Here is a 23,854-nt window from a genome sequence, read left to right on the forward strand (position 1 = left end):
CCTGATGACCACTCACCACACCACTCAGCTGCTGACTCAGTTCTCCTCCATGTTGAACACCACTTGGAAGAAGTATTGAGGAAGAAAAAGATACAATATGTATGCTGGGAGGAGGACATCAGTGTCCATCACCAAACGTTTCTTGTTAGCACCACCCCTGCCAAGCCCTAAAGGAAACAGCTGCTAGACTGGGTCTGTGGCAGGTGTGAGGAAACCAGCAAGAAGAAAAAAATCCTTGACTTCATCCTCACCAACCTGACTGCTGCAGATACATCTGTCCATGACAGTATTGGTAGGAGTAGCTTGTGGATACAAAGTCCCATGTTGGCATATTTGGAGAACTGGTGTAGACACAATGGGCCTAACAGCTTCCTTCTGTGCCATAGCAGTTCTTTGATTGAGACATTGTTAGGATGCAAGACTGGGCAGAGAAGTGGCAGATGGACTTCAACCCAGATAAGTGTGTGCTGACTCATTTTGGCAGAATATAGTATTAAGGGTAAGACTCTTGGCAGTGTGAAAGATCATAAGGATCTTGGGGTCTGGGTTCATAGGACGCTCAAAGCAGCTTTGCAGTAGAGGCTGTGGTTAAGGCGGCGTATGGTGTACTGGCATTCATCAATTGAGGAATTGAGCTTAGGAGTCAGGAAATAATGTTGCAGCTGTATAAGACCCTGGTCAGACCCCACTTGGATTACTGTGCTCAATTCTGGTCGCCTCATTACAGAAAGGATGTGGAAGCCATAGAAAGGGTGCAGAGGAGATTTACAAGGATGTTGCCTGGATTGGGTGGCATGCCTTATGACGATAGGTTGAGTGAGCTTGGTCTTTTCTCCTTGGAGAGATGAAGGATGAGGGGTGACCTAATAGAGGTGTATTAGATGTTGAGAGGTATTGACCGAGTGGATGCTCAGAGGCTTTTTCCCAGGGCTGAAATGGTTGCCACAAGAGGACACAGGTTTAGGGTGCTGGGGAGTAGGTACAGAAGAGACGTCAGGGGTAAGTTTTTCACTCAGAGGATGGTGGGTGCGTGGAATCGGCTGCCGGCGGTGGTGGTGGAAGCGGATTCAATAGGGTCTTTTAAGATACTTTTGGATAAGTACATGGAACTTAGTAAGATAGAGGGTTATAGGTAAGCCTAGTCGGTAGGGACATATTCAGTGCAACTTGTGGGCCAAAGGGCCTGTTTTATGCTGTAGTTTTTCTATGTTTCTATGATGCTGTGACTGATGATCTTCTCTGCATCAGAGTCAGAAATGAGGATGTTCGTGGATAATTGTACATTGTCCATCATCATTCATGGCTCCTCAGGTACTGAAGCAGTCCATGTCCAAATGCAGCAAGACCTGGACAATATTCAGGACTGAGTTGATAAGTGGATAATAATATTCATGCCACACAAGTCATTGACTAGAAACCTAACTGGGTTGTCATTGACTAGAAACCTAACTGGTCATATAAATACAGAGGCTACAAGAGCAGGCAAGAGGTTGGGAATTCTGCAGTGAGTAACTCACCTCCTGACTCCCCAAAGCCTGTCCACTATCTATAAGATACAAGTCAGGAGTGTGATGGAATACTCTCCTCTTCCCTGAATGAGTGCAGCTCCAGCAACACTCAGGAAGCCTGACACTGTCCAGGTCAAAGCAGCTCACTTGATTGACACCCTATTTACCGCCTCAGAAAATCACTCTCTCCACCCTTAATAAAGACTGCAGTAGTGCAGTGATGCGCCACAGATGCATTGTAGGAATTCATCTTCAAAAGCACCTTCCAAACCCATGAACTCGACCAAAGAAATTGAACCATGGGAAAATAGAAAGAGACCATTCAACCCGTCATGTCTGTGCCAGCTTTTGTAATCAATAAAGGAAAGCACCCATAAGCTTTCTTGACCACCTTATCCACAAGAACTGCCACATTCAAGGATTGTGCTGTGAACCCCAATCAATATCTTCTCATTTATTGAGAATGCCTCACTTGGTTTGCCATCCAAATGTATTACCTCACACGCTTCCAGATTGAATTCCATTTGCCCATTGAGCCAAACCATTGATGTCATTCTGGAGTCCACAGCTATCCTCTTCACTATCAACTATCAATCCAAAGATGTGCAGATTAGGTGGATTGGCCATGCTAAATTGTCAGTTAGTGTCAGGGGGACTAGCTGGGGTAAATGTGTGGGGTTATGGGATATGGGTGGGATTGTGGTCGGTGCAAACTTGATGGGCCAAATGGCCTCTTTCTGCACTGTAGGGATTCTGTGCTTCTATGATAACTCCATGGCCAATTTGTCATCATCCAGATTTCCCAATCATGCCACCCACGTTAAAATATATAACAAACAGCAAGGGCCCCAGCACTGGGCCCTGTGGAACACTGCTGGAAACCCCTTTCCATTCACATAAACATCCATTGACCATTACCCCTTGCATCCTGTCACTGAACCAACCTGTCACCTTCCCCTGCAATCAGTGATATCTCACTTTTTTGCCCTATCTGCCATGTGGGATCTTGTCAGATATCTTGCTGAAACCCATGTAGATAAAATCCACTGCATTACCCTCATCAATCCTCCTTCTTACTTCCTCAAAAAATTCTATTAAGTTAGTTAGACACGATTTTCATCTAGCAAAAACAAGCTAATCGCAAATCAATTCATTCCTTTCTAAGTGACAACCTAGAAGATTGACAGCCATCTAGAAGGACAAGTGCAGAAGACACACGGGAACACCACTATCTGCAAGTTCCCCTCCAAGTCACTCCCCATCCTAGATTTGGAAATAAATTGACGATCCTTCACTGACACTGGATCAATATCCTGGAACACTCTCCCTAACAGCACTGTGGGCATATCTACACCACATGGACTGCAGCAGTTCAAGAAAGCAGCTCACCAACCCTTTTCTAGGGCAATTAGTGATGGGCAATAAATGCTGTCCTAACCAACAATGCCCACATCCTGTGAATGAATACATTTTTAAAATTGAGATAATGACAATGTTTTAGCTGTGATATTTGAGGGATAAAACATGGCGAGGACACTGTGGAACTCCCCTGTTCTTCTTTGTTTAATGCCATCTAAAGCTGGCACCTTCAACTGTGCAACACTCTGTCATTACTGGGAGTGACAGCCTGGATTTGTGCTGAAGTGTCTGGAGTGGGACTTGAAACTCTGACTTTTGGATTCAAAAGTGAGAGTGCTGAGCCACAACTGGCATATGTTTGATGACACAGCAGTGGGAGCAAGCTATGTGACTGCAATTCCAGTACCAAAGCAATAACAAAGTCTGAGATTAACGAGCAGATTCTGTGTTGTTCAGTCACAAATTGCCTTTAATAATTGAGAATTAGGAGACATAGACACAGACACACTCTCTACACAGAATTAGACCTATAACATGGGTTGTGCCAGTAAAGGATACTCCAGATGTTCATGTGCATTTGATGAATGCATATTGTTTAGTCTGTGGTCAGGATAGAGGCTCCATTACAACTGAATTCTGATTTATGACCAGCTCAGCTGTTAAAAACAGTACATCGCTTCCCTTTTACTCACTGTCTCACTTTCCTTCTCTTACTATTCTACCCACCCCGTTTGTCCAGAAATTTCAAACTTCAATTTCACTTCTTTTCTGAAGACACTGATTCTTATTGGGGCACAATTCCAAGGGTGTAGAGGGCCCTGTGATACAGAGACCAAGTGGCAGTGCAAGTGTTGGCAGACTATTCAACTACAATATGCCTCCTAAACTCCCATTGTAACTTTGCCTAGTGTCCATACTGGAGCATGGTTCAGCTGGAGGTGCTGAATGCTGATGGAAGAGGTCGTGGGTTTGGAAGGTGCTGTCTATGGAGACTTGGCAAGTTCTTGCAGGGCATCTTGTTGATGGTACACACTGCTGCCACTGCATGTCAGTGGTGCAGAGAGTGAACATTTGAGATTTTGGAAGCGTTGCCAATCAAGTGGGCTATTTTGTCATGGATGATGTCAAGCTTCTTCAGTTTTTTGGAGCCACACTCACCCAGGCAAATGGAGAGTATTCCATCTGTCCTGACTTGTGTCTTGTAGATGGTAGGCCAGCTTTGGGAATTCAAGAGGGAGTTCAGGAGGGAATTCTTGCCTCAGAATTCCCAGCTCTAAACCTGCTCTTGTAGCCACAGTATGTATATGACTAGTCTAATTCAGTTTCTGTTCAGTAGTAGCTCCCAGGATGTTGATAGTGGGGGATTCAGCGATGGTAAGGCCATTGAAAGTCAAAGGGAGACGTATAGATTCTCACTTGCTGGGGATGGTCATTGCCTAGCATTTGTGAGGTATTAATTTTATTTGTCACTCGTCAGCACAAGCCTACATCTTGTCCAGGTCTTGCTGTATGTGGGCCTGGACTGCCTCAATATCTGAGGAGTCACGAATAGTGCTGAACATCAGTGAACATCCTCACTTCTGACCTTATGACAGAAGGAAGGTCATTGATGAAACAGCTGAAGGTGGTTCGGCCTAGGACACTACCCTGAGGAACTCTTGCAGTGATGGCCTGGAGCTGAGATGATTGACCTCCAACAGTCACAACCATCTTCCTTTATGCCGGGTATGACTCCAATCAGTGAAGAGTTTTCCCCGATAACGATTGACTCCAGGTTTTTTTTTTCAAAAATATACTTTATTCATAAAAATCTCAAATAAACTATTGCAAATGTACAGGGCTTTGAATTGCAAACAGTGCAGAATTAAAATGTTTTTACAGATTTGAACAAATTACAGTCATTACATTTCAATACTTAAAGCTATATACATGCCTCAATTAATTACTGTGTGCCGTTAGTGCTCAGATTGGCACACAGTTACACAGGTCGAGGGTATACTGCAGTTCCTGGGCCCTCGGTCTGCCTCCGTTAAAAGGCCTTACAGTGTGGTCTTTCCCCATTGTGCCTTTGCGGCGGCTGCCCCAAGCTTCAGCGCATCCCTCAGCACGTAGTCCTGGACCTTCGAATGTGCCAGTCTGCGACACTCGGTTGAGGACAGTTCTTTCAGCTGGAAGATCAGCAAGTTTCGGGCGGACCAAAGTGCATCCTTCACCGAGTTGATGACCTTCCAGCAGCAGTTGATATTTGTCTTGGTGTGCGTCCCCGGAAACAGCCTGTAGAGCACAGAGTCCTGCGTCACCGAGCTGCTCGGGACGAACCTCGACAAATACCACTGCATCTCACTCCAGACCTTCTTTGCAAAGGCACATTCCACAAGGAGGTTGTGACCGTCTCGTCAGCCCCGCAGCCGTTTCGAGGGCAGCGTGCAGTGCTGTTGAGACCTCGAGCGTGCATAAAGGATCTGACGGGGAGTGCCCTTCTCACCACCAGCCAAGCCAGATCTTGGTGCTTGTTTGTCAGTTCTGGTGATGAGGCGTTCTGCCAGATGACACTGACAGTCTGCTCAGGGAACCATCTGACAGGATCCACCATCTCCTTTTCACTCAGGGCCCCAAGGACGTTACGTGCTTTTGACTCCAGGTTTGCCAGGGCTCCTTGATGCCACATTAGGTCAAATGCTGCCTTGGTATCAAGGGCAATCACTCTCACCTCACCTCTTGAGTTCAGCCCTTTTGGTCATGGTTGGACCAAGGTTGGAATGAAGTCAGGAGCTTTGTGGCCCTGGCAGAACGGAAGTAAGCATCATTGAGCTGGTTATTGCTGACATCAGAGAGATGAGTGCCACTTAATAGCACTGTCTATGATATAATCATCAATTTGCTAAGGAATGAGAGGAGATTGATGGGGTTGTAATTGGCTGGATTGTATTTATCTTGTTTTTTTGTGTACAGGACGTACCTGGGCAATTTTCCACATTGGTGGGTAGATGCCAGTATTGTAGTTGTACTGGAATGGCTTGGGTAGGGATGCAGGTGGTTCTGAGAACAAGTCTTCATTACTATTGCTGGAATGTTGTCAGTGTTCATAATCCAGCATAATCTAGGCTGGTACTTCAGCACTGCACTGTCAGAGTTGGCTTTTGAATGAGATGTAAAGCTCAGGCCTCAATGGTCCTTTCAGTTGACCATCGAAGATCCCAATGGGACTATTTGAAGATGAGCTTTGAAAGGTAGCCTTGCTATCCCTCAGGTAACATCACTAAAACAGTTTAATTGGTCATTGCTGTTACTGCAGTTTGATGGAATTTACTGCATGTAAATTAGCCACCTCATTTCGTACATAAAATTACTTTCAAAGTACCACAAAACACTGATTTATCCTAAAGATGTGAGCAGTGCTACATAAACACAATATTTTCCTTTTTTCTTGGACTTTCTGGAAGCATATACATTTATCATGTTACCCTGGCAATCCATGCACCTCCAGTACACACTATCAGCTTTCCTCTTTGTCTATTTAACCTTATCTTAATGGAAGTATTTAAAATTGTTTCAGTGAAGGACTCTCACTGGATTGATGTGTAATTCTACACAGTTGTTTGGTAATTCTTGTATTCTGTTGTGTAGGTTTGTGTGTGGCTTATCACAGTCCCTCAGGGTCACATGATCCAATTGCAGTTCCACAACTTCAGCGTGGAAGCTGCGACCGATTGTCGCTATGACTTTGTGGAAGTGCATGACCGAGCTAGCAGCAGTCCCAACAGCCTCATGGGAAGGTAATGTGTACAAATGTGCATGTGTGCAATGCAGTATACCAGTGACATTTCACCTCTGGGACCCAGAGCTGGGTTGAATCTGGGAAGATTGATGACACATTACACAACAGCTTCTGATCTCAGGGAGCCAGATTTACTCCCATTTCTTGCAGAGGAATGTGATGCTCATGGATGACTGCCAAGCAGGGCAAAGGGAAGCTTTGTGCTGCACACTCCTCCAGTCCTGCCCTGAACTATGTTGAGTAGAGGATGCTGTATCTACAGCCAAACAATACACAAGAGCTAGTCAAGGGCAGAGTCAAGTAAATATTGGGAAAGCTGAAGCTATGATCTTCAGTCCCTCCTCTGCAAACTCTTCTCTCCAGCCACTGCCTTCATTTCTCAAACAAGAACAGAGAATGTCAGAAAAGCTCAGGAGGTCTGGCAGAATCTGTAAGGAGAGAAACGGAGTTAATGTATCGAGTCTTTTTGGCTCATTTCTCACTGTGGCAACTGTGTGGAGCTTGTTCACACATTTGGTGTCATATTTAACTCTGAGATGAGTTTTACAAGCAGCAAATTCCATCCAGCTTTCACCCCCAATACTCGCTAATCTACACTGATCTCAGGGTTAAGCAACATTATAGTTTTAAAATTCTCATTTTCAAATACCCGCCATGGCCTCACCACTCTGTTTCTCTGGAATCTCCTCCAGTCCCTGCAACCCAAGATACCTGCACTCAACCAAACTTTTAATGATCAATTTGGTGACATATTTTTGATGAAGAAGTGTCTGTGAAATGTTAATGTTTCAAGCATTCTTTTAGTGAGAATTGATTCCTGTATAATGTCAGAACCTTCTGACAATGAAGTACAAAGCAATAGAAGGTGATATGTGGGCTTGATCTTACAGCTTTTTGAGAACAGGTGGGCAAAGAAATGGGACTGAAAACACAACATATAGCCACTTCTTTCCTTTTAAAGATACTGTGGAGACTCCCTCCCTCCGACTCTGACATCCACCTGGCATGAGATGCTGGTTCTGTTTGTGGCTGATGAGGGTGAATCAGACGTGGGATTCTTTGCCACTTACCAATCAGTTAACAGGAGTGAGGGTAAGAAACATTACAATATCTACAATGTATTTTTCAAGTGTAGACATTGAAGGTTGAACAGGGCGGCACAGTGGCACAATGATTTACACTGCTGCCTTACAGTTCCAGGGACCCGAATTCAATTCCAGCCTACAGTCTCTGTCTATGTGGAGTTTGCACATTCTCCTCATGTCTGTGTGGGTTTCCTCTGGGTCCTCCAGTTTCTTCCCACAGTGCAAAGATATGCTGGTTAGATTGATTGGCCATGCTAAATTGACTCTAGTGTTCGGATTAGCAGGATAAATACGTGGGGTTACAGGAATAGGGTCTGGGTGGGATTGTAGTCGGTGGAGACTCGATGGGCTGGACAGCCTCCTTCTGTACTGTTATGATTCTGAGGTGTCCCAGTTCTCTTGGGCAGCGAACTACACTGACTTCTGCTCCAATCTCCACATTTATTAGAAAGATCCTTTAATTCACTGAATCCCTACAGTATAGAAGGAGGCCATTCAGCCCAACAAGACTGCACTGACAATCTCACCCTATCCCCATAACCCCACATATTTACCCTAATCCTCCCGAAATTAGGGTCAATTTAGCATGCCATTCCACCTAACCTGCACATCTTTGGAGAGTGGGAGGAAACCGGAGCACCCGGAGGAAACCCATGCAGACACGGGGAGAACTTCAGCTCAGCCTCCCTGCCAAACAGCAACGATGCCAATGATACTTACCGATGGCTTGTAGATTTAAACCCCAGTCACATGGCTCCAATGTTCAAGGATTCAGAGAAACAAAAATTATAATTCATCTCCTGTTTAATTTTATTCAAAGTTGAATAGTGTGTATCCCAAATCCCTGTCAGAATTAGTGACTTATTATCACTTAGGTCTGTTGAGAATCCAGCATTATCCATATTTGTAATATTTCTGGAACAAATTACTCAGTGTGCAGTCTGTCTCAAAGTTCACAAGATGTTAGACTGTGTGAAATCACTCATTCTTCCTTGTTTCTTCTCTTGCAGTGACATGTAGTCCTCATGAGTTTGTTTGTACAAATGGGCAGTGTGAAGCGATGCAGTGGGTGTGTGATGGCTGGAATGACTGCTCGGATGGGAGTGACGAGGTGAACTGCAGTGAGGTCACCTACCTGCCTTATGGTATGTGAACAAGTTAAATAGAATATGACACACAGTTACCGATAGGTACACAAGAATTGCTGAGCGAAGAAAGATTGAGATCTGTTTCGTTCACCGACCACCCTGATAGTTGCTTACGGTGATAATGCAGTTGTTGGCTAATCATAGGAATCAATATCCATTAAATAGTCTCAGACCCAGACATGAGGTGAGAAAAAACCCCAGTGATGGAGAGCTTTGGGAATCATAGCCAAGATACACTCGCCACATGTTATGTTTCACTCTCTCTCACATACACACTCACTCACTCTCTCTCACATACACACTCACATACACACTCACTCACTCTCTCACATACACACTCACAAACATTCACTCACATCTCTCTCTCACATACACATTCACTCATCTCTCTCACTCTTATTCACTCACTCTCATCTCTCACACAAACACACATACTCTTCTCTCTCACATACATGCACTCACTCACTCTCATTTCTATCAGACATTCAGCTCCCTCCAAGGCCTGCCTTCCCCCCTTCCATTCACAGGCCCCACTCTCACCAGTTCTCCCCGTCACTCCTCACAGGCCCCCCTCTCACTATTACTTCCCGTCACTCCTCACAGGCTCCGCTCTCACTATTATCCCTGTCTCTTCTCACAGTCCCCATGCTCATTATTACTCCTTTTCCATGCTCACCCTGATCAATACATTTTAAGTTTTGTGCTGTTCCCTGCTCGTTCAATCAGAGACTGAATTCTGGAGAAGCCAACCTCTGGTTGGAAGAGCTGGAAACAAGGGGAAACTCAAATTGTCTCACTTAGCCTGGTATGCCACGGAAGTCATGAGAGACTCCTGTGGAACCCTGTTTGGGAACCCTGATATAGATTGTGAATAACCTGGGCCCAAGCATTATCCTTGCAATATCCAACAAGTCAAAGCCTTCCAATCTGAAAATAAAACATTTATTCTAACTTTCTGTTTTCTGTCCATTAACCAGTTCTCAATCAGTGTCAGCATACTACCCCAATTCCATATCATCTAATTTTGTTTACTAATCTTTTGTCTGGAACTTAATCACAATCTTTCTGAAAATCACAGGGACTGCAGCAGTTCAAGAAGGCAGCTCATCACTGCCTTCTCAAGGGTAATTAGGGATGGGCAATAAATGCTGGCCTAGCCAGCAATGCCCACAACCCACGAATGAATTAAAGATATCACATCCACCAGTTTCCCTTAACTATTCTGCTTGTTGCAACCTCAAAAAACTCCAACACGTTTGTTAAACATGTTTTCCTTTTTATCAATCTATTTGCCCTGCCTAACCCTAACATTATTTTCCAACTGTGCTGTTATCACATCCTTTCTTATAGATTCCAGCATTTTACGTGTTAGTGATGTCAGGCTAACTGGTCTGCAGTTCCTTGTTTTCTCTTTCTCTCCTAAATAGTGGGATTACATTTGCTATCATCCGATCTTCAGGAATCATTTCAGAGTCTATAGAATTTTAAAAGATGACCATCAATGCATCTATTATCTCTGCTGCCACTTCTTTCAACACACTGAGATGTAAATCATCAAGTCCAGGGGACTTATCTGCTTAATCCCATTAATTTATCTAGTTCTTTTTTTTACTAATATTGATATTTTTGAGTTCCTCATTTATACAAATCCTTTGCTTCTATATTTCTGAGATGTTTTTATTATTTTTATTTGTGTAGACAGCAACAAAGTATTATTTTTGTTTCTCTGCCATTTCCTTATTCCCCATTAGAAATTCTCCTGACACTGCTAGTAGTGGACCCATATTGTTTTTAAAAATCTATTCCCTTTAACATACTTATGAAAGTTTTTTAAAGTCCATTTTTGTTTCTTGCTAGTTGATTCTTATATTCGATTTTCCCTTTCTTACTCTTTTTCTTGGCAGGATTATTTCCTTTGCAGAATTATAAAATGCTCCCTATTTTCAGGCTTGCCAATTCTACCAACTTTAGACACCTCTTTCTTTGATTTCTTGCTTTTCTTTAATTGGCCACGATTAGAACACTTTCCTTGCTGGATTTTTATGCATTAAAGGAATGTATTTCTGTTGCAAATTATATATTAGTTCTTTAAATGTTAGTCATTGTCTGTCTATGGCCATATCCTTTAATATAGTTTCCCAATCAATCATAGCTCCTCATACCCTCATAGCTTATTTTGTTTAGATTTAGGACCTTCGTCTCCAATTGAATTACATCACTTTTAAACTTAATGTAAAATTCGATCATGATCACTCTTTCCTAAAGGTATCACTACAACACAGTCATTATTAGGTCTAAATATATATACTAGATCTAAAGTAGTCTGTTCCCTCGTTGCTTCTATGACACACTGTTCTAGAAAAGCATCTCACATACATTTCAAGTATTCATCCCCCACAACATTATTACCAATTAGGTAGACACACTCTGTATGTAAATTGAAATCCCCATGATTACTCATTATCCCATTATATGCAATTCTATTGTCCTGATTTATACTGTGATTTACATCACTGCTGTTTGGTGGCCTATGAACAACTCTCACCAGGTTTCTTAGTTCACCCAAACTGATTATATGTCTTGATCTTTAGCTAAGGCCATCCCTCACTATAGTACTAATGTCCCCTTTAATTAATGGAGCTACCCCACCACCTTTTCCCAGCTTCCTCTTCTTCTTGAATATCACATACCCTTTGACATTCAGGTCCCAGCATTGGTTTCCTTGTAGCCAGGTCTCTAATGGTTATCAGGCGGTCATACATACATATGAATTCCTCTTTGAACTGATTATTTGAACTGGCTTTATTGTAAATGCTGTGAACATTTAGATGCAGAACCATCAGTTTTATTTACTCTTTTTGTAAACTTGGCTATATCTACTGGCACACACTTAGCTTACTGTTTCAGTGGATCTTTTACTCATTTTGATCTAAAAGTTGGGGACCTCACCCCACTCACCAAATACCCTTTACTGCCATCTCTGTTCTTCTATTGAACAGTAAGAAGTCTCATAACACCAGGTTCAAGTCCAACATGTTTATTTGGAATCACAAGCTTTAAGAGTGTTGCTCCTTCTATTGAAGTTGATTGTTCCTCTTTGAGGATTGAAATTGGAACATTCAGAACCAACTGAAGTGTCCTCTGGCACTAAGCCTAAGCAGCCATTCCTCTTATTTGGATCTAGGAAGTGTCAGAAGGTTATTCCAGCATGACAATGTTCCCAGTTGTAACAAAATATGCCACCCCAGTAAATTGAGCACAGAGTGAGTGAGCCTGGGTAACTTTTATGGTCAATGACTCATAACCACTCTCAGCACCTTTGGACAAGGAAGAAGAGGTTAGACGCAAAGATTGTGAAGCTGCCCCACAATCTGTGAAAACTCTAATTTACCCAGATCATGTCATGAAAATTTTGTTCTTGTTTCCCAGAAACTGATTGTGAGAAGGTTGAGGTGGAGATGTGTCGAGGCCTCAGTTATAATGAGACTTCTTTCCCCAACATCTGGCTTGGAATTCCGGATCAGAGAAGTTCTATTTCCAGCCTGAAGGACTACAAGGTGAGAGGGCTGAGCTGTACCTGGCGATACCACAGCTTACTGCTGTTTCTCAGTGTGAAACATTTGTATGAGTGGTTTAATATCTATTAATATATTTAATAATTTTGAACCTGATTCAAACTCAACTGTTCTGTTGGTATCAACTCCCAGAACATGTTGGATACACATACACTGGGTATCTAGGATTGCATTAGTCCTGACAGCACAAGGTTTCTGCGGTGACACAAAAGCTTGGGTGCTATGGGTTTGTGTTGGACAAAGTCCACTTGAGAAGCCTAACAATAGGAAATAAATATCCTGCAGTTAAATTGCACTGTGAGCAATGAGCTGTTAGCGATTTCTATTGTCACATACCCAGTAACAGATTTAGCTACAGTTCTATTACCTTAAGGAAATGGAATATATAAAGATTATCCCACACCTTCAATATACAGTAGATTTTCGTTGTAGCCGAATTCCAATTAGTTGGTCTTCTGTTGGAATATCTGCATAAATATTTCCTAATACACAAAAGCAATCAAACAAATCTCCAAAATATTCTTCCAGCTACACACCTGCATTATTGCGCTCTGGACTGATGCCCCTCAACCTACCCCTCCCTCAGTGCAGAGAAACCCCCTCCCTCAGTGAAACCCTCCCTCAGTGCAGAGAAACCCCCTCCCTCAGTGAAACCCTCCCTCAGTGCAGAGAAACCCCCTCCCTCAGTGAAACCCCCTCCCTCAGTGAAACCCCCTTCCTCAGTGGAAGCCCCTCCTTCAGTGAAACCCTCTCCCTCAGTGAAATCCTTCCCTCAGTGAAACTCCACCTTCAGTGCAGAGAATTCAGGCAGTGAATTCCAGACACTCACCACCCTTGGTGTGATAAGAGCTTTTCCTCCTGTCCCACGTAATCCTTCTACCAATCACCTTCAGTCTATGCCTCCTGCTATTTGACTCTTCAGCTAGCAAAACCAAGTCTCTCCAGTCCACCCTGTTTAATCTGTGATTAGGTCACCTCTTAGCCGCCTCTGTTCTAAGGAAAACAATCCCAGCCTCTCCAATCTCTCCTCATTGCTGCAATTTTCATGCCCTGACAACATTCTTGTAAATCTCTCTGCAGAGCAATGATGTCTTTCCTGTAACGTGGTGACCAGAACTGTACACAAAACTCCAGCTATGGTCTAACCAGCATTTTATCCAGTTCCATCATTCCATCCCTGCTTTTGTATTCAATACCTCATCAAATAAAGAAAATAATCCCATAAACTTTCTTAACCACCTTGTCCACATGTCCTGCACCTTCAGGCATCCGTGAACATAAACTCCAAGATATCTCACTCCCTCAACCCCTCTCAATATCTTCAGACTTACTGAACATTCTCTTGCTTTGTTTGCCCTTCCCAGGTGTATTGCCTCACACTTTTCCAGATTGAATTCTATTTGCCACATCTCTGCTCAGTCAACCAAACCAAACATTTTGGAGTTGACAGCTATCTCTTCACTATCAACTCCACGGCCAATTTTTATGTCATCTGCAAATTTCCCAATCATGCTGTTCCCATTTAATTCTAATTATTATTAGTATTACAAGTATTCAAGGGATGCCAAGTTTTGGGTGGTATAGATTAGAAGTCGGGACTGATACTGAGGGATTTGAGGTTTTCTATAGTTTTAAAGTTCCAATAAACAGTGGGTCAGAGTAGGAAAGTGGGAATAGTCTAAGGTGTACAGATTTAATAACTATTTGTCTTGTGGATTTGAAGAAATGGTAAGATCCTGGTCCAGAACAGCGATTTATTTAGAGCGAGGATAATGATACATTTCCTGCTACTTTTGTCATGGTGCCTGTTACTGACAGCCCTGTGATCAGATATTATTTGCACTCTTGGTATTCTGCTGAATGGTTGGGTGTTTGATTTGGTCCAAAAAAGTTTCAGTGCTAACAGTTTTGACTATTTCTTTCATGTCTGGATGTCCCAAAGCTAACTTCATCCTTTCATTTCAACAGCTTCTGACTGAACTGGCTTGCTATGAGAATCTCCGCCTACTGACCTGCAGCATCTTTGTACCCAAGTGCACAAGAGATGGTGGGGTAGTTCCACCCTGCCAGTCCCTCTGCCAGTCTGCTGAGAAACAGTGCCAGCACTCACTTGAATCGCTGGGCATAATGTGGCCTTTCAACTGTAACCTATTCCCAGACTCTGATGATCCCATTGAATGTATGAGACCATAGAGAACTAACTCTTTGATCCAATATATAGCTGCAGCTCCCACTCCCATTAACAACTGAAGCAATAATTGCAGCACACTTATGGCAGCTTCTAGGAGAGCACAAACCTCACTAAAACATTGCATTTCTTAGTAAAAGTGAAGAATTAGAATTTTTATAGGTCCTCACATGAAGTTTTATTCTTCATTCTAAAGCTGTGATGATGGAACTCAGATTTAAAGATACAACAGAACTGCCGGTTGACCCTGCACCTGTAAATGGACCAATCTGAGATTTGGATGTCAAGGTCCCAACACTGGAACACTCACATTACAGAATACACAATTTTATTGAAGCAATGCAAACTATGGCTGAGTGGCAGCCGTTCTAATTTATCACAAATGTGGACGTGTTTTGTAGTTATGGTGATATTGTGTGTTTCCAAGGTCCTGGTAAATGAGATCACTGTTACTATAACATGTTGATGTAAGCCTGGGTGGACTGACTCACTGGGGTAATCTTAGCTTCACCATAGGGTTGCCAACCATCCAAGATTGGCATGGAGATTCCAGGAATTGGAGATCAATTTCCAGGGCACTGCCAGAATCATAAGGACACTTAAATAAATCTTTGAACATTTCTCTTTCCCAGATATAGAAATATTGAAAACAGACATTGACAGTCAAGAATCATCCAATTGGGTAATGAGTCTTTTTGCTTTCCAATTGGGGCAGGAAGACGTACATCACAAGGGTGGATGTGTTGGCTGAAACAAGGGGACAAGTCATGTCATAACACCTCCAGGAATACATATAATCAAAGTTGGCAACCATATTCACTTTCTCCAGCAAAGTGTGGTGGAGCACCGATTTCACATCCTATCCAGTTTTGAACTTGGATGATGTTTAAAACTAAAGTCACAACCAGTCCAATTGGTCTTCTGATGGATGAATTAAGGTAAAATAGCCCCAGTGTGAAGTCTGCAAGCAATTTCCCCAAAGTCTAATTGAAGAACAAGATATCTGGTATGATATGGAATCACGCAGATGACCAGACTTCTGGGTTTGATGCCTGCATACAATTAAAGTGGCTCAGCTAAGACAGCTGATATTCATGAATTGACTTCAGTTTTATTGTGCTGGAAAGGGTAAGAAATCAGCCATGGTCCCTTTTGCTGATCACTACCCAATGACTGGTACTAGAAATTACCTTGGTAACTTCTTGGCAGGGACTCTGTTTGGTTGCCTTGTGATACCACCACAGCCGGGCAGACTGTTAAACTCAGTGTTGAGGGCCACACACTTGAAAAGTGGTGATTTGGATTACTATTTGGGTAATTCAAGAAGAGAAGAGAGAAAGGAAGAAAATTGAGGAAATAGTAAAGCAAAAGGTTGGCAACACTGCATTATTATCCGTTTAGTGCAAATTATCTGTATCTTGTATAGCTTTATAATGACTAATTTAGTTTACATACAGAAATAAATACAGCAGTAAAATACTTTCTGAAATAAATCTATTTTTGGTGAGCTCTAGTGTATGAGGAAACTTGTATTTATGTACTTACTGCCTTTCACATCCCCTGGAGATGTTTCATATCATTTGGTTTGAGTGAACACTGATGTTGAATGAGGGATGAATGTTGAACATTAGGTGCCTGAGGATTCCCTGATCTTTAATGTCTTTAGCATTAATGTGAGTCACTGGAGTTGGGGTATTGGTTTGATTTTATCTACATACTCACACTTCAGGCAATGCAGCACTCCCTCCATGTTTGACTGTTACGTGCTGAAATTAGATTGTCACGTCCAGGAGTGAATTGAGCATTAATATCACAGTGGTATAGAGATTATATAACACCATTAAACATCTGTTTTGTTTTAGTTAATATTTATTACTCTCAAAAACTTTTCTTTGAAAAATAGACTGTTTTTGTAACAATTGGTTTGTTTTGCTCGATCTGTTCCAAGTCCCAGTATTGTTAGTCACGCTGTTCCCATTTTCTGTCTTCCCTCATTTTATTCCCATTCCTTGTGTCTTTTCTCATCCTGCTGTTCCTGGTTTTGCTTTTGAGCACACCAACCATTTCCTCTTGGAATCAGAGCCAGTAAGAGTTTTCTCATTCCCTTTGAGCTGAGCTGAGTGGTGCAGCGCCTGATCAGGAGACTGAGGGGCTGCAGAAAGACGCACTTAAACGAGCTGCCAGTACCAAAGAGCTGTCACCACCTCTCACAGATTCACTTCTTGTAAAAGTAGAAAATATTTCATCTTTGTGGTAAGTTTTTAAAGTTGTTTGAACTGCGAATCCTAGTTCTCCAAGATATATGAAGAATGGAACTTAAAAACTTACTAACAATCTGAGCACTTCCTGTAAACACTCCAAGAATCTCTGCTATGGGTCAGGTTCAAAACATAATTCTGAGGATGTAGCGGCTGCAGTCTGAGAGCTTTTAATTGTTCCTTAGAACTCCAACCCTGTAATTCTAGTTTATTTGACAGTAATTAATGATTTGGGAGTGGGGAGCAAATGTGAAACACGGCCTCTCAATTCATTCAGCAAATTAGGGAATTAAACGGGGTCTAGCTTCTTGAAGGATTTTTCAAAAATTACTTTAGCTTCTCGAGTAAAGGTAATGCTGACCAAAATATCAGTGTGTGACGGGGCTGTCTGTCAGAGATATTCACTATTATTTGTAGAGAGATGTGTAAATTATTTATTAATTTTTTTGTGAACCTTTGTTCTGGCAGCAGGACATTTGTTTTTTTATTTTGAGGTCAGTTTGGGTTTATAGCACGGAAGTGAGATTGCTTGGTCATGAGACATCATAAACACTACAGAACTGTAAAAGGGGAGCTCAGAACTCGGCCGACACTTTTTAAAATTAAAGGGGTATGGCTTTCATTACATATTGTTTGATAATCCCTTAAATGTGCATTGCAATGTTACTGGAGAATAAAATGCATGACATAATTACCTGTGTACAGCATTGTCCTGACAACCACTCTTCTGAATGCCCAGAGTCCAACCAGCACTTTCTCAAAAGTAGTGAGTACCTCTCCCACTGACTGGACAGTTGGCTACAGCCAGAGGGCAGGAAAGGGACAGGCTGTCTGAGGTGTCCATGGATCATCATTACATCTGGAAAGACAATGAAAGAGTCACAAAAGATTTCCAACCAAGCAGAAAGGCTTGTCACCAACGCCTGGGTCACAGAGATAGATGACAAGACAGTTTCATGCCAGTGAGACCCAAATGAGAAGCTGAGCCAGAGGCTGCAAACAGCTCCATTCACAGGACATCCCTTCATCTGCAACTAACACTCAATCTCCCGGTTAAGTTTCTTGTTTGGTATCCTGCGTCAGCAGTTTGGTTTACTTCCAAAATCTTTTCTCATGCTGGTAATTTTGAGTGGTATCCTATGGGGTGAGACAGAGGACAGTGGAAGAGAAAATTCTCTTTCCAAAGACTGATCGCAAACAATCTGCCCCCTCCCTCAATGGCACCAAGTATGAGCTTTCAGTTTATTTCTCGCTGATATCCTCTGACTGTCAGCTTGAGAAATGTAAAGGAGGATTTACTTCATACAGACACCCCTCACTCTCAAAATAAACCTGAATAAGCCTGAATTGAAATAAAATCATATTTGTGCCAAAGAAAAAGGCCATTGTATCTGTGTCAACTCTTTGAAAGGACTTTCCAATCAATCCCACATAATATGCCCTGTAAACTACCCCTTCAAATGTTTATCCAATTTCCTTTCCTTTAATAATGAATCTGCTTTCACTGCCATTTCAGACAGTGCATTCCTGATAACAATTGATGTTGAAAAATATTCCTCCTTACCTTCCCTGCAGTTCTTTTCCAATTACCTCAAATCTGTCACCTTTGATCAATCCTCTCCCCACAGTAAACCTCTTATCATTTGGCATACCTGTCAAAATTTATCTTAATCTTCTCTCTGCTTTAAGGAAAACAATCCAGTTTTTCAAGTCTTTCTATGAAACTGAAGTCCCTCATAGAATCCCTACGCTGTAGAAGGAGACCATGCACAGACTCTCCGATATAGCATCTTACCCAGGCCCATCCCCACTGCTCCAATCCCTTAATTTACCCTGCTAATCCCTCTAACCTACGCATCTTGGGACACTAAGGGGCGATTTAACATGGCCAATCCACCTAACCCACACATATTTGGACTGTATGAGGAAACTGGAGCACATGGATGAAACCCATGCAGACACGGGGAAATGTGCACAAACAGTGACCCAAGGCTGGAATCGAACACAGGTCCCCAGTGCAATGAGGCAGCTGTGCTAACCAATGTGCTACTGTGCCACCTATCACGCTCGATACTATTTTAGTAAACTTCCTCTACACCTTACAAAGTCTTGAAATCCTTCCTGAAGAGTCCGCCCAGAATTAGAAACAATTCTCCAGCTGGGCCATAACCAGTGATTCCTTTCTCCTCGACAGGGTCGGAGTCCCTCCCTAAGCCTCGGGATGACTTGTGTTATTGTTGTGTTTCTCTTGTTGCTGTCAAGTGCCTCGGCCAACATTAGCGACAACAACTTTTCTGGATTTTGTAATGGTCATCCAGGAATTCCAGGAACTCCGGGACGTAATGGATATCCAGGGCTGGCGGGGCGGGATGGGAGAAATGGGAGGGATGGAATGCCTGGAGTACCAGGACAAAAGGGCGATGCGGGAATACAAGGTAAGGATCATGTAATAATTTTCCTGCTTCTCCTAAGCGCTGGTCTCAGATCTCACTGATATAAACATGCATTATGTTAAAAATATGACCAAACTGAAACTAATAAATAATTTTCAATCAAATAACTTCACACTAGATAGAATTTATCATGAAGTGCAATTAGGTTGAGTACTGACTAATCTGTGATGCTCCTATGGCTGAATTGCCTGCAAACTCTTGTCGTAATCCCTGGATTCCACGAGGGATCATGTGAAGAGAGAGGGGAGAATAAAGCGAACACTGAAATTGTCTCACAAGTGAGTTGTTGCGGTCACTTGTTACTGTGCGCAGTTCTGGTCGCCTCACTACAGGAAGGATGTGGAAGCTGTTGAGAGAGTGCAGAGGAGATTTACAAGGATGTTGCCTGGATTGGGAGGCATGCCTTATGAAGATAGGTTGAGGGAGCTAGGTCTCTTCTCCCTGGAGAGACGAAGGTTGAGAGGTGACCTGATAGAGGTTTATAAAATGTTGAGAGGCATAGATAGGGTGGATTCTCGGCGGCTATTTCCCAGGGCTGAAATGGTTGCTACGAGGGGACACAGGTTTAAGGTGCTGGGGAGCAGGTACACAGGAGATGTTAGGGGTAAGTTTTTCACTCAGAGGGTGGTGAGTGAGTGAAATCGGCTGCCGTTGGTGGTGGTAGAGGTGAACTCGCTGGGGTCTTTTAAAAGACTTCTGGATGAGTACATGGGATTTAGTGGGATCGGGAGTTACAGATAGTTCTATGGTCTGGTAGGTATGGATATGATCAGCGCAACTTGTGGGCCGAAAGGCCTGTTTGTGCTGTAGTGTTCTATGTTCTACGTCAGTTTTGATGTGTGTTTTCAGAGGGTTGGAATCTACTCCCTATCCTTCCTCCCCAGTGTATTCCTCCCAGGTTAGAGACATGACTGCAAGACAGGGTGTAACATTCAGTCATCCGTCAGACACAAAACCATTTTCTGGCCGCTCGCCACAAAAACCAGAAAATCCCGCCCAAAGTCAACAGTTTGCTCCCCCACCCACTACAATCCCCATGGCAGGCGGGACAGGAGAATTCAGGTCGGTGTGTTTCTTATCTTGGTCAATTTGTTCCCAGCATTTTGATTTGCAAGTGACCCCTGTTACAGAGACATTCTCCAAATGCTGCATTCCTTTGTCTGAGCCCATGCCATCAAGGTGCTTCTGTCTGAGACACTGTCTTAGAGCTTGAAACTTTTATTTTCTTCATATATCAGAGCACAGTAATATAAACTATGTCAAAACTAGGTAGATGGACTGATCACAACTGCCTCCCGTAGACAAAAAGAACACTTGTTCTCCCTATGATAGCGATGCCCCTTTAAGAGAATGTTCACCGTTTTCAGTAACAGTTTAGTTGCTTATTATTCAATTCTGTTTTTAATTATATTCATCTGGCAGTGGAAGGGGAGGTGGGGAGAGATGTCTGGGGCCTAGGAGCAGTGATCCGGATAACTAAATCAATTTATTTGTTTTCTTTTAAAGTAAGTTAGAGTACACCCCTGGTCATGATTTATATTACTTTGATCAAAAGTCCCTACTGTTTTTTTTTGAAATGATGCCCCATACAGTCTATTTGGACCCTTCCCAGGATTTGCACTTGCGTCTGTTTACAAAGGCAGCTGCAGACTCTCAGCATTGGGAAGCCTAGTGTTTCCTTCCCTTTGCTGAAGTTGCCGCTTTCGGTTGGCATCAGGGTTCTGCAGGCTTCAGTTGCTCATTCACTGCCTCACCCTAGAGCTCGAAGCCATCTTTCCTCGTTACAGATGCTGACTGACCTGCTGATTGGGAGATTTTGTCTTTCTGCTATTTGATAGGGAACAGCTCCATGGCCAAACCCAATCCTGGTCTACGTCCAGCATCCACATCAGTAAATTTTTCAGCAAGGATCAGCTGACACTGACTCACTCTCCCTGCCCTTAGCTAGTGAACACTGAGGGCAATTTTCATAATCCTGGTTTGACCCAGTTCAGAAACCTGCTCCTTCCTGTTCTGTGCTACCTCAAGCGGCATATTTACCTTCTGAACCATTCAAAGGAGTTGAAATGCTGAGTGTGATGAGGCTTAGTCTTAACTGTGTGTTGATTGGATGTTTTAGTTTATGATGTCTGGAATCTACATTAAAGGAGGGATGCGATAGCATTGGAAAGGGTGCAGAGAAGATTTACCAGGATGTTGCCTGGGCTGGAGAGTTTTATTTATGAAGAGAGATTGGAAAGACCAGAGTTGTTTTCCTTGGAATAAGGGAAACTGTGGGGAATGTTTGGGATGTATAAAATTACGTGGGGCATTGATAGAGTAGACAGGAAGCAACATTTCCTCTTGGTGGAGAGGTTACTGCCCAGGGAGCATAGATTTAAGGTAAAGAGCAGGAGGTTCAAAGGTGATTTGAGGAAAAAAATTTCTCCCAGAGGGTGGTGGGAGTCTGGAACTTGCTGCCTGAAATGGTGGAGGCAGAGGCCCTCATAACATTTAAGAAATAGTTTAATGTGCACTTGTGATGCCAAGTGCTAGAAACTGGGACTAGAATAGTTGAGTGGTTTGTCTTTGACTGGCACAGATGCGACGGACTGAAGGGCCTTTTTCTGTGCTTTAGACCTCTAGACTGAATTATTGATTAAGTTACAGAGCAGCATCAGTCCACATGGTGATCACTAAAACTGTGTAAATATTTTGTACATTTCCTTGTATCAGATATCCTGATATGAAGCCACAGTTGATAGACTAACTGATTTAGTTACGAATCACAATGAGCTGAATATTATCCTAACGCAATGTCAAATTCTATGATTCACCCTAATGCCTGAGACATTAGAAAATGTTTCCACTTCTGAGGAGACAGGAAGCAGGAAACCTCACTCCAAGATTGACACTAATATGTTGAACAAAGAATTCAGAAAAACGTTTTTCCCACTGAATGGTTAGAATGTGGAACTTGCTGCCACATGGAGTAGACATGGAGAATAGCAGAGATGGTAGAGGGAAGCTAGATAAATGTATGAGGCAGAAAAGAATAAAATAATAAACTGATAGTGTTAAATGAAGGATAAAAGCAAATTACTGTGGATGCTGGAATCTGAAACCAAAAGAGAAAATGCTGGAAAATCTCAACAGTTCTGGCAGCATCTGTAAGGAGAGAAAAGAGCTGACAAAGGGTCATCCAGACTTGAAATGTCAACTCTTTTCTCTTCCTACAGATGCTGCCAGACCTGCTAAGATTTTCCAGTGTTAAATGAAGGTTTGGAAGACAATCCTGTGAAAAATAAACATGAATTCGACTTAATGACTGTTTCTGTAAACACCTTGTTATGAGGATAGAATCTAATACAGTCCCAGTCAAGAAACCATCTTCAGTCTCCTGTACCGGGGTATGATTTTGGTTCTAAGTGAGGTAGGGCATTGTTGCAACTACTGCGTCGTTGCTCTCTTTTCTAGGGTAGGGAAAGAAACAGAGGATTTTAATTGCAAGAATCTAAAATATGATTTTGCTTTTCAGGTTTACCTGGGCCTATGGGGGAGCAGGGTGTTGCAGGGCTGCCTGGTCCAGCAGGTGAGAAGGGAGTTAAAGGGGATGGCATGATGAGCTACAACTCAGCATTTAGTGCCAAGCGCTCCAAGAGTCACACCTCTCCCCTGCTTGATGAGGCTATCCAGTTCGATGTGGTCATACACAACGATCAGAGACACTACAACCCACTGACAGGAAAGTTCACCTGTGAGATCCCAGGCATCTATTACTTTGTGGTTCATTCCACTGTTTACAAAACCAGCCTGCAGTTCGACATCATGAAGAATAACGTTTCCATCTCATCCTTCTTCCAATACCACGGCAACTGGCCGAAACCTGTCTCACTCTCAGGTGGAGCCCTTATACGCCTGGACCCCACAGACCAGGTGTGGGTGCAAGTAACAGTGGGGGACTACAATGGGATTTACTCCAGTACAAAGACAGATAGCACTTTCACTGGCTTTTTAGTCTATTCTGACTGGCAAAATGCTCAATTACAGATATAATCTCCATTATTTCTCTTCATTGCTGTATCATGTATGGATTGTATTTTACATCAAAATGAACTTTAAACACATGGCATTGTTCACGATTCACTGTATTATTGCTCACGTTTCCGCAGCCTAAGGGTTAGCATCTGTCCAGCTTTTCTAAAATGTAAACCAAACCCAATATCTGTTTATAAATGAAGCCTATTTGTTCTCACCCACTGCCTTGTCTAACAATGTGTGTTGGCTCTGATATTACACTCAGCAGCCAAGCTCTATATGAAGATCAGTTACATTATAACCTCTATCCCTTCCAGCTTTCTCCGAGAGGCAGTCATGGTGCAGAGTCAGTGCAGTTATTAAAATGACAGGAGGAGGTGCTCACTGGACCTTCAGACTCAGTCTCCCCTAAATTAGGGGTCTGTAAGGCCAGGCTGTAAAGGCACCCTTTCCCTTTAGTCCCACTTGTCAATCTGTCGACATGG

At 42.8% G+C, this 23,854-nt stretch overlaps 2 protein-coding genes across 4 annotated transcripts in view; both read left to right on the plus strand.

The window, feature by feature from the left end:
• mfrp (membrane frizzled-related protein) overlaps positions 1 to 16,154 on the plus strand; it is a 54,269-nt gene extending 38,115 nt beyond the window's left edge. For all 3 annotated transcript variants that reach the window (XM_080214582.1, XM_080214581.1, XM_080214584.1), the window contains 5 exons: positions 6,495 to 6,643; positions 7,607 to 7,737; positions 8,741 to 8,875; positions 12,308 to 12,435; positions 14,422 to 16,154. In XM_080214582.1, coding sequence (XP_080070708.1) covers positions 6,495 to 6,643; positions 7,607 to 7,737; positions 8,741 to 8,875; positions 12,308 to 12,435; positions 14,422 to 14,646 — 768 coding nt within the window. In that variant the 3' untranslated portion in view covers positions 14,647 to 16,154. The remainder of the gene's footprint in view (positions 1 to 6,494; positions 6,644 to 7,606; positions 7,738 to 8,740; positions 8,876 to 12,307; positions 12,436 to 14,421) is intronic.
• Positions 16,155 to 16,275: 121 nt separating this feature from the next.
• Positions 16,276 to 23,586, plus strand: c1qtnf5 (C1q and TNF related 5). The gene is made up of 3 exons (XM_080214588.1): positions 16,276 to 16,894; positions 19,094 to 19,334; positions 22,870 to 23,586. Exons 2-3 carry the CDS (start codon positions 19,121 to 19,123, stop codon positions 23,385 to 23,387), a joined length of 732 nt encoding a protein of 243 aa, XP_080070714.1. The 5' UTR covers positions 16,276 to 16,894; positions 19,094 to 19,120; the 3' UTR covers positions 23,388 to 23,586.
• The last annotated feature ends 268 nt before the right edge of the window (positions 23,587 to 23,854 follow it).

This window comes from Carcharhinus amblyrhynchos, chromosome 29, assembly GCF_965287045.1.
Source record: "Carcharhinus amblyrhynchos chromosome 29, sCarAmb.v2.hapA, whole genome shotgun sequence".
NCBI classification, from domain to species: Eukaryota; Metazoa; Chordata; class Chondrichthyes; order Carcharhiniformes; family Carcharhinidae; genus Carcharhinus; species Carcharhinus amblyrhynchos.